This window comes from Coregonus clupeaformis, chromosome 8, assembly GCF_020615455.1.
Source record: "Coregonus clupeaformis isolate EN_2021a chromosome 8, ASM2061545v1, whole genome shotgun sequence".
Lineage (NCBI taxonomy): Eukaryota > Metazoa > Chordata > Actinopteri > Salmoniformes > Salmonidae > Coregonus > Coregonus clupeaformis.
Window position 1 is genome coordinate 55,337,085 of NC_059199.1, and position 20,800 is coordinate 55,357,884.

At 41.4% G+C, this 20,800-nt stretch overlaps 1 protein-coding gene across 2 annotated transcripts; it reads left to right on the forward strand.

Moving 5' to 3' along the window:
• Positions 1-5,990: 5,990 nt before the first annotated feature.
• si:dkey-6n21.12 (schwannomin-interacting protein 1) lies at positions 5,991-20,579 on the forward strand. Of its 2 annotated transcripts, none has more exons than XM_041882678.2 (7): positions 5,991-6,457; positions 12,199-12,539; positions 13,075-13,253; positions 13,580-13,673; positions 15,653-15,805; positions 16,045-16,162; positions 19,294-20,579. In XM_041882678.2, the coding sequence occupies exons 2-7, from the start codon at positions 12,270-12,272 to the stop codon at positions 19,392-19,394; spliced, it is 915 nt and encodes a 304-aa protein (XP_041738612.1). In that variant the 5' UTR covers positions 5,991-6,457; positions 12,199-12,269; the 3' UTR covers positions 19,395-20,579. The 2 variants fall into 2 exon arrangements, with proteins under 2 accessions (XP_041738612.1, XP_041738613.1); XM_041882679.2 differs by having other exon boundaries at positions 12,202-12,539.
• The last annotated feature ends 221 nt before the right edge of the window (positions 20,580-20,800 follow it).

Below are 20,800 nucleotides of genomic sequence, written 5' to 3' on the forward strand. Positions count from 1 at the left end.
GATGTGATGGGCAGGGCAGAGGTTTAGTAGCTTGCAGCTCTCTCTGCCACTGCTTGAAGGAGACAGAAAAGTGTGTGACCTGCCCTAGCAACTGCCCCAGCAACTAATTTGGGCAATTTCAGACAAGTCAGAGAGAGATTGAGAGGCCGGTTTATGGTACCCCTGGCCTAAGATCTCAGGCTTCGTTTCTGGGGGATGGAGAGTGGAGTGTGCAACTTGAAAGGGTTGTGAGATGCAAGGAATTCGTAATACTCACTCTCTCTATGTCTCTTTTCTCTCTTTCTCTCTTCTCTCTCTCTCTCCTTTCACTCTCTCTCCCTCTCTCTCTTTTCTCTCTCTCTCTCTCTCCCTTTCCTTACTTTCACTCTCTCTCTCCTCTCTCTCTTTATCTCTCTTTCCCTCTTACCTGTCATACAGAGTCATATCATATTATATGTATATTATATTAACTATAATATTGAATTATTCATAATTTACAGAGGATAATTTATGGGGGGAATAAAATAACAAGTAAATGTCAAAGGAGGTTGTAGTGTATTGGTTTGGCCACAAGAGTGGAGTGTAAGCACACAGAATGGAGTATGACTTCGGGAATTGCCCATATCTTTAGGCTTATAACTGGGCAGCACTGGGTGTGTTCCTGTCGTGCAATGTGTCGGTGAGTAAATAGGGGAAGCAAGCACACACACAGAGACACACCAATCATCGTAAATCATATCCACTAGCATAGCCACAGGAAGTAGAGGTGTTGAGGGTGCTGCAGCACCCTCTGAAATATCAGAACGTAAAAAGATATATGAATAATTTTTTTAAGGTTGTTGTTTTTTTGCGTGCACTGGGCCTTTGCTAGTACTGTATTACTGACCGATATAGCAGTCTGTAGCACAGGCAATTAATTATTTTTAGTGATTTGTTTTTTTCTCTCAAAAAAGTAGTTCACTGGGGCTTTACTAGTCCTGTATTAGCGGACAGATCTACAAATTGATTTGATGAAACATTGAATTTGGCATTACTGCTATATGCCCATAGAAACGCTTTGAATAACAGATTCATATATGGAAAAACAGATAGTCCAAAAATAAATCTAAAGGAAGTATGTTTTGAAGTGTCTGTCCTATATCTGAGAGATATAAGAAACTCCCCGTATACCTTTGACGTAGAAATACCCTATTCACTTTCATTCATTTTTCTAAAAAAAACAACAACACAGAACACCATCTTGTTTGTGAGTCTCATCTTTCCATATATGGGTCATATTAGTGTGTAGCCCAAACCGTTCTGACTGTACAGACGTTTTCGTTAGAAGTCCGATTTTCGAGATGTCTCCTGGTCTGACAAACACTGCTGTAGCTCTGCCACATTCCACCGCAGATGCAGAAGGCCGATATTGACAGATGCAGTAGATTGAGATGCAGCCCATGCAAAAAAACAGATATCTCTGGTTTATGCCGTGTTCACGTGCTAGTCGGAACTAGGAAACATTTCCTAACTGGTTGTAGTTATACACGTGCCACATACCAGTTAGCATGTCGGAAATTTCAGAGTTTATTTTTGGTACTTCTACCCCTTTTTCTCCCCAAGTGGTAGTTACAGTCTTGTCCCATCGCTGCAACTACCCTACGGACTCGGGAGAGGCAAAGGTCGAGAGCCATGCATCCTCCAAAACACGACCCTGCCAAGCCACACTGCTTATTGACACACTGCTCGCTTAACCCGGAAGCCAGCCGCACCAATGTGTCAGAGGAAACACCTTCCAACTGGCGACCGAAGTCAGCATGCAGGCACACGGCCCACCACAAGGAGTCGCTAGAGCACAATGGGACAAGGAAATCCCGGCCAGCCAAACCCTCCCCTAACCCGCCTCATGGGTCTCCTGGTCACGGTTGGCTGTGATCGAACCCGGGGCTGTTGTGATGCCTCAAGCACTGCAATGCAGTGCCTTAGATCGCTGTGACACTCAGGAGGACCTGAAATTTCAGAGTTTTGACTAGCACGTGAACGCGGCATATAACAGGCAGATTTAGATGTTTTTTTATTATTATTACGCTAATTAGATTTTGTCGCTAGCTAATCCCTTGTTTTCTGAAATCCATCCCAAATGGCAAAAACTGGTTGAATCAATGTTGTTTCCAGGTCATTTCAACCAAATAAATCTAAGCGATCACGTTGAATCAACGTGGAAAACTGATTGGATTTGCAAAAAGTAATCAACCTAAGGGCATTTCAACTTTCTTTCACCCAGCTTTTAACCTAAATTGAATGACATGGTGACATTTGTTGTTGATTTCATGTTGAATTCACGTTAGTTGGCAACTCAACCGAATGTAAATCAAAACTAGACGTTGAACGGACTGTGCCCAGTGGGATACTTTTGAAAAAAACGTTAATCAAATACAACCACCGACTGATTCCATGTTGAGATTCAATTGGCACAGGGGCATTTGCTGAGTTGCCATCTTAGAGCAAAAGCAATGATTAACGTTTTATCAAAAAGTATGGTTTTTCAGCAAACAAAGAAAGGTATGCAACAACAGGGGGACACACATGGGTACATGGTAAGGGATTAAGAATTTACATTTTTGAAGTATCGACGCATAGGACACTAAGGAGTCGGAGGTTCATTTCAAAAACTTGAGTCTGCGCTGAACTCCATGGAGGCAAACTTTCACAATGCATTTAATTGTTAATAGGCCTACAGTAAATAGCCTACCTAAAATGTCGAACTATTTTGTGGCTACAGTAGGCCTAGGCCATTGTAGCTTGCAATATTTTTTTCTGAATGTGTTGTGGAGTCCCTCTTCCATATATTATCAACTCGTAGGACTTTCTGGCGTGACTTCTTGATTAGTATTCTGCAAGCAGCACAAATGATGACATCAAGTTTGAATGGTAATGAGGAAACCTTCAAAAATAAATGCCTGCATTTCAAAACATTGCAATGTGGATAACTCATTGAAAATAAATGTTATTTTAATAAGTGGTCACTTTTATTGTGTCAACAAGAAAAGGCAATAAGTAATTTATGAAAACAAATAAAACATATGGTTAAGATTTTTTTGGGAAGACCAATAATGACAAAAAAATATGTTGACACTGGTATGTTGAGAAATTTGGGCTGTAGAGATAACTTTTCCACCTGGCTCAGCTAGAGTGGGATGGGAAATACTCAGTATGGTCTCTACTAACCAAATATGTTGTTTTTTTAGTGGGATTGTGTCGCACAGCCTGTTGCTGGCTTTTTACTCCGCCCCCTCTATAGCCCCATTTACATTTTACATTTTAGTCATTTAGCAGACGCTCTTATCCAGAGCGACTTACAGTTAGTGAGTGCATACATTATTATATTTTTTCATTTGAGCCTGTAATCGAACCCACAATTGCTGATGCTCCAGATACTCAACTAGTCTCAAGTTTTCAGCTGTGCTAACATAATTGCAAAAGGGTTTTCTAATGATCAATTCGCCTTTTAAAATGATAAACTTGGATTAGCAAACACAACGTGACATTGGAACACAGGACTGATGGTTACTGATAATGGACCTCTGTACGCCTATGTAGATATTCCATTAAAAATCAGCCGTTTCCATCTACAATAGCCATTTACAACATTAACAATGTCTACATTGTATTTCTGATCAATTTGATGTTATTTTAATGGACAAAAAAATTGATTTTCTTTTCGAAAACAAGGAAATGTCTAAGTGACCCCAAACTTTTGAACGGTAGTGTATATGGTGTTATTTCATGGTTGACTGAGGTCTAAATAACTAATATCACTTTCTGCTACAGCTACACAGTAGGTCAATAGATTACATATCGGCTTATAGAGAAACAAATATTCAATGTGCTAAAGTAAAAGTGGGGTTGGGATTACTCAGTAGGATCTGTAGAATGGTGCTATGTCATGGGGATGTGGTCTAGATATCCATCAGCACATTCAATCATATCCCTGCATCTTTTACGAGTCAGCAATTACAGTCTGTTTTTTGAGTGCAAAGAGGTTATGCCAAATTTGCCTAGAACGACTCATAAGTGGTGGGTTTTGAGCATGTGATAGTGCCTGTGAACTTAAAGTCACATTGGACAGTTATAGCCATAGATATACAACATAAAGTTCGTAGTAGTAATTGCATTACATTCAATCTTAAGATGATGGATTTTAGTATGAAATAGAATTAAATGATACACTACTTCCAATTCAGAAATACCTGGCACTACAGTATCTGGCAATGTATGGGGTTGTGGTGGATATGACACTAAGCTATGAATTTTCTCATCAGTGTCCCCATTTTAGAAAACAGTCAGACGGTAGCAGTTGTGGTGTTTATGAGTGCTTGTTCTCTAAAGCAGTCTTATTAAAGGGCAATGTGAATACACTTTTTCACAATGGCAAGCGAGACGATGTTTTACATGACTTATCAGAGAGGAAATTACTTAGTTGAAAGAAGTTAAGGTTTTAAGCTTGAAGGATACAGCAGATTGATTAAATTAATCTATATGCTTAATAATGAAATTATATTTAAATATAAATGTGTTATTCATTTAATGTAGTGCTGGGCACCAATATTGATAATTAGATATGATATCAGTATTGTTTGATATCGATATAAGAAAGGCATATCGTGATATTGGTTTATTCTTCTTAAATTCTGTAAAAAGGCATACATGCCTGTTCCTGCATGCACAAAGCAAACCTCTCACAGACATTCTCACAGGCTGCTTAGCATACATAAAAATACAAATAAAACGAAAACAAGGCGCTTCCTATACTTAATTGCATGCTGATGGGCCATCAACTGTGGATGGGCTTCCCATTGTATTAACTGGTTATGTAGGTTCATGCCACCAGAACACACCAGCATGAATTTTTAACTGACACATTTAATGGAAATGAAATGAATGAATGTATCATAGAGTGTGTCAGATCATGAATTTCTAAGCCAAAACATTTTATGAAAAGTGGGGACTGAAATGAATGAATGTATCATAGTGTGTTAGACCATGAATTAACTGACTCATTTTATGAAATTGGTGACAGTAGTAAATTAATGTGGTTTAACCTGCACTGTTTATATTAAGTAGTTGAAATACTGAGGGTTGTTGATAGGGTTCATCTTTACTAATTTCAGACCAATATTTCATCTACAGCCCAAAATGTCTTCAGTGTTTCAAATGCAGTATATTGCATTGTGGCCAATGGAATGGGTGGAGTAGAAAGTGCTGCTGGGTATTTAGACCACAGTCCCCTATGAAATAACACCATACATAGATTCTACAGACCCTACTGAGTAATCCCAACCCCACTTTTACTTTGGCATATAGAATCGGTTTTTTCTCTATAAATCAATATGTCTTTTATAAGCCTACAGTGTATTGCATTGGGACCAATTGAATGGGTGGAGTAGAGTGCTGCTGGGTATTTAGACTGCAGTCCCCCAATAAATAACCCCATATAGATTCTACAGACCTTACAGAGTATTCCCAGCCCCAGTTTTACCTCTGCACATAGAATAGTTTTTTCTCTACAGCCCAATATTGTGAACATACCAGTCTCAACATTGTATTTTTTGATAGTGGTCTTGAAATGTTTTTAGAAGCACATTTGTAATTGTTTCCATAAATTATTTATTGTATTTGCTTATAAGCACAATACAAATGGACATTGATTCAAATGTAACATCTTTTGAATGAGTTAGCCACATTGCAAGGTTTAGAAATGCGGGCTTTTATTTTTAAGGATTACTCATTACCATACAAAGTGACGTTATTGTTTGTGCTGCTGGCAGAATACTAGTCCCAAATACTACTAACACGACAAGGGGGAACATAGCCTAAATTAAGTTTACTAACATCATTAATTGTATTCTCTTAGTAATCATCTCCCTATCAATCATAATTAAAATTTACAAAATCAAATCCTACTTTCTTCTACCATTTGAATTTCAGTAGTTTATTAGAAAACGGTGAAATATGACACCTGGCAATTTTCGTTACTAATTCAGCCCGTCTCTCTCCACCCCTCCTCTCTTTGTGTCCCTACTGAAAAGCCGTGAAATTCTTGAAGGTTTACGCTTTTGTTTCGATTGTTTTGGCGCAAGAATTCGTGGATTTCTTGGAGATGCTCGGATACTAACCCGCTATAACAGTAGGCTAACGGTACTAAAGTACATTTGCCACTGGTTGTAACAAATTATTAAATCAAAGCCGCACGCTTCCCATAGTCTTGCTGTTCAACACCCTACTCCGGTTAGAGTGCGCGAGAAGTTGAGATAAAGGAACCGGGGAATGAAAAAAAGTGTGGAAACTCAGGAAGGAGGGGGAAAAGGAAGGAGAATAAAGGGAAACTAGGAAGAGTTTTCGCTCAAGGAAGAGAGAGAGAAAGTTATGTGGACACAAGAATCCTCTCCCCCGGTTTTTCAGCGCAAGAAACGGTGACTTCTACTGCCCGGGGAAATTGGTAAGCGATTCCAAATAGCTATTGGGTTACACGATCGACCACTGACTAACTAAACAATATGCTAAATCTATCGACACGTGTCATGTGTTTATTTGACTTCCCTTCTTCTCTAGGCTACCACTTGGGCCTATAATCACTCTATAGGCTACTGTCACTATAGGCTACTTCAGTCTTAAACACTTTTCCTTAAAAGCATTTACGTAACATTCTTTCTTTTCTATTTCTTATTCAATTATATTCTGCAGTCTGTGTTGATCTATACACATTTCAGAGTGCAGTTTGGATAGCCACATAGATAGACCCACTGGTAACTTATGCTGTACTTACACTGGTACATTATAAAGTTGAAACGCTCTATATTCTGTTTCCAGGCATTCCATGTGTTTCCTTACCATTTAACCAAAATATTAACTTGCTGAAACTCTCTCCTCTCTGTTGAACTCTAACTTCAAGTCGTCCTAAAATATCATCCTTTGAATAATGTTGATAGATTCTTTAAAGTAAAATGTTCTCCCTGCATATCATTTTGAAGTCGTAGGCCTGCAAGTGTTTAATATGAGCCGGATCCTGCCGTAACAGGATCACCTCCGTTTTGGACTGTTTCTTTCCGGAACCTATTTGGCCGGATCCGGTACCTCTTGTGGCATGAAAAATAAGTGTAACTTTTTGCAATATAACAATTCAAGTAAAAGCGATCAAAGTTCATTCGAGTTGCCTCTTCGGTAACGCTCATCTACAGTGAGGGGAAAAAAGTATTTGATCCCCTGCTGATTTTGTACGTTTGCCCACTGACAAAGACATGATCAGTCTATAATTTTAATGGTAGGTTTATTTGAACAGTGAGAGACAGAATAACAACAAAAAAATCCAGAAAAACGCATGTCAAAAATGTTATAAATTGATTTGCATTTTAATGAGGGAAATAAGTATTTGACCCCTCTGCAAAACATGACAGTTCTTGGTGGCAAAACCCTTGTTGGCAATCACAGAGGTCAGACGTTTCTTGTAGTTGGCCACCAGGTTTGCACACATCTCAGGAGGGATTTTGTCCCAGTCCTCTTTGCAGATCTTCTCCAAGTCATTAAGGTTTCGAGCCTGACGTTTGGCAACTCGAACCTTCAGCTCCCTCCACAGATTTTCTATGGGATTAAGGTCTGGAGACTGGCTAGGCCACTCCAGGACCTTAATGTGCTTCTTCTTGAGCCACTCCTTTGTTGCCTTGGCCGTGTGTTTTGGGTCATTGTCATGCTGGAATACCCATCCACGACCCATTTTCAATGCCCTGGCTGAGGGAAGGAGGTTCTCACTCAAGATTTGATGGTACATGGCACCGTCCATCATCCCTTTGATGCGGTGAAGTTGTCCTGTCCCTTTAGCAGAAAAACAACCCCAAAGCATAATGTTTCCACCTCCATGTTTGACGGTGGGGATGGTGTTCTTGGGGTCATAGGCAGCATTCCTCCTCCTCCAAACACGGCGAATTGAGTTGATGCCAAAGAGCTCGATTTTGGTCTCATCTGACCACAACACTTTCACCCAGTTCTCCTCTGAATCATTCAGATGTTCATTGGCAAACTTCAGACGGGCCTGTATATATTGCAGGCGCTGCAGGATTTCAGTCCTTCACGGCGTAGTGTGTTACCAATTGTTTTCTTGGTGACTATGGTCCCAACTGCCTTGAGATCATTGACATGATCCTCCGGTGTAGTTCTGGGCTGATTCCTCACCGTTCTCATCGAGTGGCGCAGTGGTCTAAGGCACTGCATCGCAGTGCTAGCTGTGCCACTAGAGATCCTGGTTCGAATCCAGGCTCTGTCGTAGCCGGCCGCGACCGGGAGACCCATGGGGCGGCGCACAATTGGCCTAGCGTCGTCCAGGGTAGGGGAGGGAATGGCCGGCAGGGGGTGTAGCTCAGTTGGTAGAGCATGGCGTTTGCAACGCCAGGGTTGTGGGTTCGATAAAATAATGTATGCGCTAACTGTAAGTCGCTCTGGATAAGAGCGTCTGCTAAATGACTAAAATGTAAATGTAAATGTAAATCATTGCAACTCCACGAGGTGAGATCTTGCATGGAGCCCCAGGCCGAGGGAGATTGACAGTTATTTTGTGTTTCTTCCATTTCCGAATAATCGCACCAACTGTTGTCACCTTGTCACCAAGCTGCTTGGCGATGGTCTTGTAGCCCATTCCAGCCTTGTGTAGGTCTACAATCTTGTCCCTGACATCCTTGGAGAGCTCTTTGGTCTTGGCCATGGTGGAGAGTTTGGAATCTGATTGATTGATTGCTTCTGTGGACAGGTGTCTTTTATACAGGTAACAAGCTGAGATTAGGAGCACTCCCTTTAAGAGTGTGCTCCTAATCTCAGCTCGTTACCTGTATAAAAGACACCTGGGAGCCAGAAATCTTTCTGATTGAGAGGGGGTCAAATACTTATTTCCCTAATTAAAATGCAAATCAATTTATAACATTGTTGACATGTGTTTTTCTGGATTTTTTTGTTGTTATTCTGTCTCTCACTGTTCAAATAAACCTACCATTAAAATTATAGACGGATCATTTCTTTGTCAGTGGGCAAACGTACAAAATCAGCAGGGGATCAAATACTTTTTTCCCTCACTGTATCTCTCCAGCGTTGCACTTCATCGTTTATTTATTTATAGAATCATAGCCGCGTGAAGAGTTCTGGAGGAGCTGCAGCACCCCTGATCAGTGGCGTAAAGTACCACTTAAGTAGTTTTTTGCAGTATCTGTTCTTTACTATTTATATTTTTGACAATTTTTACTTTTACTTCACTACATTCCTAAAGAAAATAATGTACTTTTTACTCAATACATTTTCCCTGACACCCAAAAGTACTCGTTACATTTTGAATGCTTAGCAGGACAGGAAAATGGTCCATTCACACACTTATCAAGAGAACATCCCTGGTCATCCCTACTGCCTCTGATCTGGCGGACTCACTAAACCCACATGCTTAATTTGTAAATGGCTATCTGTACATTTAAAAAAACAAGAAGATCGTGCTGTCTGGTTTGCTTAATATAAGCAATTTGAAATGATTTATACTTTTACTTTTGATACTTAAGTATATTTTAGCATTACATTTACTTTTGATACTTAAGTATATTTAAAACCAAATACTTTTAGACTTTTACTCAAGTAGTATTTTACAGGGTAGGGTGACTTTCACCTTTACTTTAGTCATTTTCTATTAAGGTATCTTTTACTTTTACTAAAGTACGACAATTGGGGACTTTTTCCACCACTGCCCCTGATAAATTAAAATACATTTGCCAAAGTTATAGAATAACTGCTGTATGTTCAATGAAAATAATGAAATAATTCAGAATAGACTACTACACCATGAAAATGCCCATAATTCAGCCACATAGGTCAATAGCGACTTTTTAACAATTGCCTAGCTGTGGATTGTGTGTAGCCCAATAACAAGACATAGCCTACAGTCGGGAACGCGCGGCAAATCTGTCAGTGAACAGCATGCAGACAAAACAGGCCTTTCGCAATTTTCAAATACAATCGCGGGAAAACACAGGTTGGAAACCAAATGGCTCCTGCTGAAAAGAGAAGACTCTAATCTGTCTGCTCTAGGCTAACAAAATGTTTGATCAACTTCCAAATATTGTTTTACAAAGTATAACAAGAGTGAGATATACAGTGCAGTCGGAAAGTATTCAGACACCTTGACTGTTTCCATATTTTGTTACGTTACAGTCTGACTCTAAAATGTATTAAATCATTTTTTCCCCTCATTAGTCTACACACAATACCCCATAATGACAAAGCAAAAACTGGTTTTTAGATTTTTTTGCAAATGTATATAAAATAAAAAACGGAAATATGACATTTACGTAAGTATTCAGACCCTTTACTCAGTACTTTGAAGCAACTTTGGCAGCAATTACAACCTCGAGTCTTCTTGGGTATGAAGCTACAAGCTTGGCACACCTGTATTTGGGGAGTTTCTCCCATTCTTCTCTGCAGATCCTCTCAAGCTCTGTCAGGTTGGATGGGGAGCGTTGCTGCACAAATATTCTCAGGTCTCTCCAGAGATGTTAGATCGGGTTTAAGTCCGGGCTCTGGCTGGGCCACTCAAGGACATTCAGAGACTTGTCTTGAAACCACTCCTGCGTTGTCTTGGCTGTGTTCTTAGGGCATTGTCCTGTTGGAAGGTGAACCTTCACCTAAGCGCTCTGGAGCAGGTTTTCATCAAGGATCTCTCTGTACTTTGCTTAATTAATCTTTCCCTCAATCCTGACTAGTCTGCCAGTCCCTGCCACTGAAAAACATCCCCACAGCATGATGCTGCCACCACCATTCTTCACCGTAGGGATGGTGGCAGGTTTCCTCCAGATGGTTGTCCTTCTGGAAGTTTCTCCCATCTCCACAGAGGAACTCTGGAGCTCTGTCAGAGTGACCATCGGGTTCTTGGTCACCTCCCTGACTAAGGCCCTTCTCCCCTGATTGCTCAGTTTGGCCGGGCGACCAGCTCTAGGAAGAGTCTTGGTGTTTCCAAACTTCTTCCATTTAAGAATGATGGAGGCCACTGTGTTCTTGGGGACCTTCAACGCTACAGACATTTCTTGGTACCCTTCCCTAGATCTGTGCCTCGACACAATCCTGTCTCAGAGCTCTACGGACAATTCCTTCGACCTCATGGCTTGGTTTTTTCTCTGACATGCACTGTCAACTGTGGGACCTTATATAGACAGGTGTGTGCCTTTCCAAATCATGTCCAATCAATTGAATTTACCACAGGTGGACTCCAATGAAGTTGTATAAACATTTCAAGGATGGTCAATGGAAACAGGATGTACCTGACCTCAATTTCGAATCTCATAGCTAAGGGTCTGAATACTAATGTAAATAAGGCATTTCAGTTTTTTATTTTTAATAAACTTGCAAAAATGTCAAAAAACCTGTTTTCACTTTGTCATTATGGGGTATTGTGTGTAGATTGCTGAGGGAAAAAAATAATTCAATCAATTTTAGAAAAAGGCTGTAACGTAACAAAATGTGGAAAAAGTCAATGGGTCTGAATACTTTCCGAATGCACTGTAGGCTTTTGGCACGAACGCATTGGCCATCACCGGCGAGTGAGCTGCGCATCATTGGGTGAGTCAGTGAAACTGGATAGCATTTTTAGGACTATAATTTCATCCTCATATTGTAGCCTACGATATGTGTCTCCACACACCTAGTCTCCACACACCTAGGCCTATGTGATTGATGGATTTAAGGTCATTTTGATTGATCTCAGATTCTCAGTTTGTCAGTGTCAAAGTAGCCTGTCATTTCGATCATTTGTGCGGAATTAAACAAAATTATGCCAAAGTCTTCAGTCATGTCAAATGATTTAGAATAGCATGAAATGCGTTTATAAAAGGCCACATCTTTCCTGGACCCTAGGCTTCTAAAATGTTCCCCATGTGTGCAACTTCTGTAAGTGCCTCTACTCTACTACTCTATGCCACTACGCAAATGCGATGATATGCAGGCAATGCTTTATTATAAAGGCACCTCAGAGCTCCCCAGGTCACCCCCCTCTCACGCTTGCTTTTTGTTTCGGCATCTCCCGATTTACAAATTAAGCACTGCCTACCACCAAGTAGTGTAATATAGTTGTTATAACAGCTTTAGTAACCAGTAGGTTACTATAGTTCTTTATAACGTGTTTATTAAGTATTAATACACAACTATGTAATCTTTATCTTATACCAGTAGACAACCCCTCCTCCCCAGAGCGGAGTGAAGTCTACCCACCCTGGCACTCTCTCCTACTGACACAAGAGATGGAGGGAGAGAAGGAGAGAGAGAGGGAGCGGGGAGAGGAGAAAGAGAGCGACGAGACGGAGGAAGAGGAGAAACAGAGCGACGAGGCTGAAGAGGAAGATGATGAGGATGAGGATGATGAAGATGCGGAGGGAGCGGCGTTGGTGTGGCAGGAGGGGTCGTACGGAGAGGATGACCTGGGCCTACCCATAATGCATTGGGAGGCGCTGAGCCTGCGCATCGCAGAGCTGGAGAAACAAGAAGAGGAAAAGAGAGAGAAGAAAATAAAGGTCAGAGGTCACAGTTGAGTGCTGTGAACAGGTGTTTTTGGACAAGTAGTGGAGAGGAGAGGGGGATGAGGAGAGGTAGATGAGGAGCGGGGGAAGGGGAGAGGAGTGATAAGAAAGAACGAATGTAAAGGGTCATAGTTGAATGCTGTCTGTTACTTATGGATGTAGACAGGTGACACATTTGTCTATTTATGGGAGGGAAGTGTGCATCTGTCAGGGAAACAGTGTTGTACAAACAAACATGAAATGTGTCCATGAATGCAATGTCAGTCAGCTGCTCTATTCAGTGGCTAGTTTTGTGTTGAGACTACACAGCACTGCTAAACAATATACAATAGTAACTTTTTTTTAAATTCATTATCATTTTAACCTTTTTTTATCCAGGAAGTCCCATTGAGTTCAGAAGACCTCTTTTACAAGGGAGACCTGGCCAATAGGGCAGCTCATAAAAAAAAAAAAAAAACGTACACACAGGAGATACTCTCCATAACTTGCTCTGTATAACTTGTGCTACCTATATCTGATTAATCTCCAGTCTTCCAGTGTCCTGGAACGAGGGAAGAAATTGTCAGCGAGCCGGCCGGAGGAGAGAGAGAGAGGGAAGACGCTGTCCATGAACCGGCCAGGAGACAGGGAGCAAGGGAAGAATAAGGAGAGCTGGGAGGATGGAGGAGAGGAGGACTGCAATAGCCGCGTGACAGCCCTAACCTCTCGGTACGAAACATGGTGTCGTCTACGTAACATTATGTTGTGATTGTGTTATTAATTATGTAGTAATAGTATAGTACCCAGACAGATAGAATCATGAACAAATTCCACTTCTGGCACCAGTGTAATGAAATCGAGGGAGAAGCATAAGGTCCGAGGCAAGAAGCGAACTCACAAACTTGTGGTCAATAATCCCAGAAAGAATCCAAGAACGCTAGCTACAAGAAAGCTAGCTCCAAGAAAGCTAGCTCCCTGGGGGAGTGGTAATCATGCGTATCAATGGCAGGGTCATTTTACTACTTACTAACCAAAAAATGTTTTGTCCTCCTCAGTCTTTCGAATCAGATGAACCTCCAGCTGTGCTTCATCAATGACAGTGGAAGCGAAGAAGAGGAGGAGGATACTGGCAAAAAAGTTAGCGTGAAGGTAAGCACACACACACTCAAAAGGTAAGGCTGGTCATAGATAGAGTGCTACAGCTCTTATGAATCAAAATGGAAACTGGTCCTCTGTAGGACGTACAAAAAAGAGTGGTCCTCTGTAGCTCAGCTGGTAGAGCACGGCGCTTGTAACGCCAAGGTAGTGGGTTCGATCCCCGGGACCACCCATACACAAAAACAAAAAAATTTATGCACGCATGACTGTAAGTCGCTTTGGATAAAAGCGTCTGCTAAATGGCATATTATTATTATTATGAAACAAAGAGGGATATACAGTGAGGGAAACAAATATTTGATCCCCTGCTGATTTTGTACGTTTGCCCACTGACAAAGAAATGACCAGTCTATAATTTTAATGGTAGGTTTATTTGAACAGTGAGAGACAGAATAACAACTAAATAATCCAGAAAAACGCATGTCAAAAATTTTATAAATTGATTTGCATTTTAATGAAGGAAATAAGTATTTGACCCCCTCTCAATCAGAAAGATTTCTGGCTCCCAGGTGTCTTTTATACAGGTAACGAGCTGAGATTAGGAGCACACTCTTAAAGGGAGTGCTCCTAATCTCAGTTTGTTACCTGTATAAAAGACACCTGTCCACAGAAGCAATCAATCAATCAGATTCCAAACTCTCCACCATGGCCAAGACCAAATAGCTCTCCAAGGATGTCAGGGACAAGATTGTAGACCTACACAAGGCTGGAATGGGCTACAAGACCATCGCCAAGCAGCTTGGTGAGAAGGTGACAACAGTTGGTGCGATTATTCGCAAATGGAAGAAACACAAAATAACTGTCAATCTCCCTCGGCCTGGGGCTCCATGCAAGATCTCACCTCGTGGAGTTGCAATGATCATGAGAACGGTGAGGAATCAGCCCAGAACTACACGGAAGGATCTTGTCAATGATCTCAAGGCAGCTGGGACCATAGTCACCAAGAAAACAATTAGTAACACACTACGACGTGAAGGACTGAAATCCTGCAGCGCCCACAAGGTCCCCCTGCTAAAGAAAGCACATATTCAGGGCTGTCTGAAGTTTGCCAATGAACATCTGAATGATTCAGAGGAGAACTGGGTGAAAGTGTTGTGGTCAGATGAGACCAAAATGGAGCTCTTTGGCATCAACTCAACTCGCCGTGTTTGGAGGAGGAGGAATGCTGCCTATGACCCCAAGAACACCATCCCCACCGTCAAACATGGAGGTGGAAACATTGTGCTTTGGGGGTGTTTTTCTGCTAAGGGGACGGGACAACTTCACCGCATCAACGGGACGATGGGCGGGGCAATGTACCATCAAATCTTGGGTGAGAACCTCCTTCCCTCAGCCAGGGCATTGAAAATGGGTCGTGGATGGGTATTCCAGCATGACAATGACCCAAAACACACGGCCAAGGCAACAAAGGAGTGGCTCAAGAAGAAGCACATTAAGGTCCTGGAGTGGCCTAGCCAGTCTCCAGACCATAATACCATAGAAAATCTGTGGAGGGAGCTGAAGGTTCGAGTTGCCAAACGTCAGCCTCAAAACCTTAATGACTTGGAGAAGATCTGCAAAGAGGAGTGGAACAAAATCCCTCCTGAGATGTGTGCAAACCTGGTGGCCAACTACAAGAAACGTCTGACCTCTGTGATTGCCAACAAGGGTTTTGCCACCAAGTACTAAGTCATTTTTTGCAGAGGGGTCAAATAGTTATTTCCCTCATTAAAATGCAAATCAATTCCTAACATTTTTGACATGCGTTTTTCTGGATTTTTTTGTTGTTATTCTGTCTCTCACTGTTCAAATAAACTTACCATTAAAATTATAGACTGATCATGTCTTCGTCAGTGGGCAAACGTACAAAATCAGCAGGGGATCAAATACTTATTTCCCTCACTGTATCATATAATTGTCAAAGACACTTGTTTTGTTGTATTCCAGATCTCAATCATAAAGCCATTTCGTTTTGTTTCTGTCCTTTCAAGAATTCCAAAATGGCTGGTAAGAACGGTCCCAGTGTGCAGGTGCGCCAGCAGCCCCAGTTCCCTGCCCCCCCTGCAGCCAAGAGCAAATCATCAGGCTTCAAGGCTGCACTGAGCGCACTCAGAAACAAGCTGAGGACCGAGCAGAAACAGGAGGTGAGGGAGGGAGGGACCTGAATCCCAAATCAACTCCTAGCCCCTACCCCCTCTGCACTCCTGTAGTTCTGAATGTATAGGATAGGCACTTGCTTCTCCTTGCCGTCTGATACAACGCAATCATATCTACAGGAGTGGCTAGGAAGGAGTACTGTCCTCGAGGTCCACAGTGTTTTGTTATTAGGTGTTATCCTCAGTTATCTTATATTCTGTTCTTCACTCTGTCCCCTGTGTCTCAGAGCCCAGCTTGTTGTAATCCGCTGTTGAAGAATAGAAGACTGGACCGTAGTGACCTGCAAGCCTTCAGTCTCAAAGAGCTCAACGCCCATCAAAACTCGCTCAACAAGGCTATACAAGGTGAGTGGTCACTCAGATACTACACTGGATATATTGCATATTTACACTGAGTGTATAAAACATTGCTCTTTCCAGGTGAAAGCTATGATCCCTTATTGATGTCACCTGTTAAATCCACCTCAATCAGTGTAGATGAAGGGGAGGAGACAGGTTAAAGAAGGATTTTTAAGCCTTGAGACAACTGAGACATAGATTGTGTATGTGTGCCATTCAGAGGGTGAATGGGCAAAACAAAATATTTAAGTGCCTTTGAACGGGGTATGGTAGTAGGTGTCAGGCGCACTGGTTTGAGTGTGTCAACAACTGCAACGCTGCAGGGTTTTTCACGCTAAACAGTTTCCCATGTGTATGAAGAATGGTCCACCACCCAAAGGACATCCAACTTGACACAACTGTGGGAAGCATTGGAGGCAACATGGGCCACCTTGGAATGCTTTCGACACCTTGTATAGTCCATGCCCCGACGAATTGAGGCTGTTCTGAGAGCAAAAGGGGGTGCAACTTAATATTAGGAAGGTATTCCTAATGTTTTGTACACTCAGTTTATAGTTTAGATATACACTATCGGTCAAAAGTTTTAGAACACCTACTCATTCAAGGGTTTAACCAAAAAAGTGTTATTTTTTATATTTTATATTTGAGATTGAGATTCTTCAAATAGCCACCCTTTGCCTTGATGACAGCTTTGCACACTCTTGGTATTCTCTCAACCAGCTTCACCAGGAATGCTTTTCCAACAGTCTTGAAGGACTTCCCACATATGCTGAGCACTTGTTGGCTGCTTTTCCTTCACTCTGCGGTCCAACTCATCCCAAACCATCTCAATTTGGTTGAGGTCGGGGGATTGTAGAGGCCAGGTCATCTGATGCAGCACTCCATCACTTTCCTTCTTGGTAAAATAGCCCTTACACAGCCTGGAGGTGTGTTGGGTTATTGTCCTGTTGAAAAACAAATGATAGTCCCACTAAGCCTAAATCACAGACAGTGTCACCACCAAAACACCCCCACACCATAACACCTCCTCCTCCATGCTTTACGGTGGGAAATACACATGCGGAGATCATCCGTTCACCCACACCGCGTCTCACAAAGACACAGTGGTTGGAACCAAAAATCTCCAATTTGGACTCCAGACCAAATGACACATTTCCACCGCTCTAATGTCCATTGCTCGTGTTTCTTAGCCCAAGCAAGTCTCTTATTATTATTAGTGTCCTTTAGTAGTGGTTTCTTTGCAGCAATTTGACCACGAAGGCCTGATTCACACAGTCTCCTCTGAACAGTTGATTTTGAGATGTGTCTGTTACTTGAACTCTGTGAAGCATTTATTTGGGCTGCAATTTCTGAGGCTGGTAACTCTAATTAACTTATCCTCTGCAGCAGAGGTAACTCTGGGTCTTCCATTCCTGTGGCGTGCCTCATGAGAGCCAGTTTCATCATAGCGCTTGATGGTTTTTGCGACTGCACTTGAAGAAATGTTCAAGTTCAAAAATTGTCTGTATTGACTGACCTTCATGTCTTAAAGTAATGATGGACTGTTGTTTCTCTTTGCTTATTTGAGCTGTTCTTGCCATAATATGGACTTGGTCTTTTACCAAATAGGGCTATCTTCTGTATACCCCCCTACCTTGTCACAACACAACTGATTGGCTCAAACGCATTAAGAAGGAAAGAAATTCCACAAATTAACTTTTAACATGGCACACCTGTTAATTGAAATGCATTCCAGGTGACTACCTCATGAAGCTGGTTGAGAGAATGCCAAGAGTGTGCAAAGCTGTCATCAAGGCAAAGGGTGGCTATTTGAAGAATATAAAATATAAAATATGTTTTGAGTTGTTTAACACTTTTTTGGTTACTACATGATTCCATATGTGTTATTTCATAGTTTTGAAGTCTTCACTATTATTCTACAATGTGGAAAATAGTAAAAAATAAAGAAAAACCCTTGGATGAGTAGGTGTTCTAAAACTTTTGACAGGTAGTGTAGGCCAGTGGTTCCCAACCTTTTTTCCTTGGAGCCCCTTGGAGCCCCCCCAATATATTGCACATAAACGATGAGCACCGATTTGTCTGACACTGTTGTTGTTTCATCCAACTGAATGGCAAAGGGAACATTCCTAAGCTTCTTGTGCAGCTGGTTTTGACAACCTCCAGCCATTTGATCAATTCTGTCTTTGACAGTGTTGTCAGAGGGTGGGATGGTTCTCACTTTATCCACCACCTGTGGGCCACACAGCCTCTCTACAATTTTCAGGCAGGCGGGTTTGATTAGCTGCTCTCCAATATTGTGCGGCGTTTTAGCCTTGCAATTAATAGTGAACACTCAAATGACCCCTCCGTAGCTCTGTGTAAATCACTGCCTGCTCTTTCAAATGCTTTTCTGATGTCTGTGGATCTTTTTGATAGTGCCAACTGCTTCTTCCTCTCAAAATAATCCTGACCTTCACCAATAGTCTCCTGGTGTTTTGTTTCCTGGTGTCGTTGCATTTTGCTTGGATTTATGCTGTCATTAGCTAGCTTCTCGCCACAAATGACACATTCTGGCCGAGTCCTGTCCTGTCCTGTCCTTCAATAAAACCGAAGTTAAGATAACTCTCGAGATATAGCCTTACTTTCTTTTTTATGATGAGTCATCAGCACTTTTACGTTTCTTAGACATGTTGTTTTATTCATAAAATAGTGATGCTCTGACTGCAGGAAAAACGAGCTGCTAGCTGAAACTGATTGAGCGCGAGTCATTGTCGTACACTACCGCTTTTACATTTCTCTGCCATTATTATTATTTTTTAGATTGGCCTTGGCATTGCAAACATATGATTTTTAATAACATTTTAAAATGTATTAAATTTACAATTAAATTATAGTGGAACATTTTATGCATGTTTGACCTCAAAGCAAATTAGATCACGCGCCCCCCCTGTGAACTCTGGCGCCCCCCTAAGGACTCCAGGTTGGGAACCACTGGTGTAGGCTACTTTATATTTCACCTTTTTCATTTATAAGTTATACCAACCTTATTGTTTTACCTTTATTTCACCTTTGTCAAATGATCTGTACAACTCTGCATTTGATCTTACATTTTTTATCTTACATTTTGTTTGTGTATGTCTCTGTGTCTCACCCATCAGACTTGAGCACAGAGCTGGTGGTTCACCTACAGACTCGGGACCAGCTGAGGACAGAACAGGATGCTATGCTGCTGGAGGTACAGGATATGACATCACTCTGACGTCACCTTAGAATCACATATAGAACCCTGACCAAGATGGCTGCCATTATCAGCACAATCTAGAGCTATGCAGATCTATGTATTATATAACTCTATGGACAACACTATCAGAAGGCCCATCACCCATAGAATCATTCGAATCATTCTAAGTTCTATGGTCATCGTCACATAAAATGGAATCCCGGTGTCAGAGATCAGGTCAAAATCAGTCAATGACAGACACCGGTGCTTGAAGTTAATGGACGAATCAAATCAATGTGAAGAGACTGCATCACTCCTAAATACTTTTTTGATTGAATTGCACAGCGTTTTGTTTTTATTTCCCAGTGAGCAAAACTGGTTGAAATGATGTCATCACACCCAGTTTCACGTTCATTATGACATCATATCAACCGGTTTTGCGCTCAGTGTTTTTTGTGTTTTTATAAAGGGAAATGTGTATGTCTGGACTGTTAATGTTGTTGTGTTGTAGTGTTTTAGGGGGGAAATAACTGTCATATTATAAGGGATTAATAAGCTGCTATTGCTGCCCATGGATCAATCTAGTTCTAATGTCCATTGTCATCAACGTGTAGAAATGCAGTGATTGTTTGGTAGCACATTATTTGAACTATACGTCATACGGTATCATAATAAATGTCATAAGATTTCTTGTCATTGAGTGTTACGACGTAGAGTTTGAATAAAGTGTTACCGATTTTGTTTGTATTCTTGTTGTTGGGACACATCTCTTTGTTTGTTTAGATTTTATGTTGTCGGGACACAGCTATGTCTTCTATTCTCCTGCATGTTTTAATATATGTATGATGATCGTCGAACGAGTCAGTAATAGAAAGGGACATTACTAACCAAACAGACCCACACAGTAATGTGAGCACAGCTCAACTCAATGACTTGGGTCTACTGAAATGGAGGGAAACATAAAGGGAATGGATTATTATATCAACCTGCATGCTGTTGTAATATGACAACAATGTACCTACCAGCCGACTGACAAGGTGCCTGACCAAGCCTCACCTGTTTGGTGCTGTTGTCATAAAACAGTCAACGGCAACACAAACACACACACACAGGGAGCTTTGGGATTGTGTGCGGGGTTACATGAGTTTGACGTCACTTTTGATGTTGTTCTATTCTACAATACATTTACATGGAATAAACAGGTTGTCAAGGATACATACTGTATGTAGGTGTGCTAGTGCTGCTTTCTATGTATGCATGTATGTATGTATGTATGTACCTGTATCTAGAGATGGATTAAGTGTACATGTAGAGTAGCTATTTACATCATGTATTTAGCACAGATGTAAATTGTATACATTACCGTGTGTGTGTGTGTGTGACTCCAGCCCTGGTTAGAGTTTGCCTTAGCCAAATGTCTAGATCAGCAGAATGGGAGGAAGAGA

What these genes read in the sequence shown, in the direction of transcription:
- si:dkey-6n21.12 (XM_041882678.2), top strand. Translation starts at nt 12,270, where the DNA reads ATGGAGGGAGAGAAGGAGAGAGAGAGGGAGCGGGGAGAGGAGAAAGAG. An exon ending in GTGACAGCCCTAACCTCTCG is followed by an intron (nt 13,254 to 13,579) that starts GTACGAAACATG and finishes TGTCCTCCTCAG; the next exon opens with TCTTTCGAATCAGATGAACC. An exon ending in GCAAAAAAGTTAGCGTGAAG is followed by an intron (nt 13,674 to 15,652) that starts GTAAGCACACAC and finishes TGTCCTTTCAAG; the next exon opens with AATTCCAAAATGGCTGGTAA.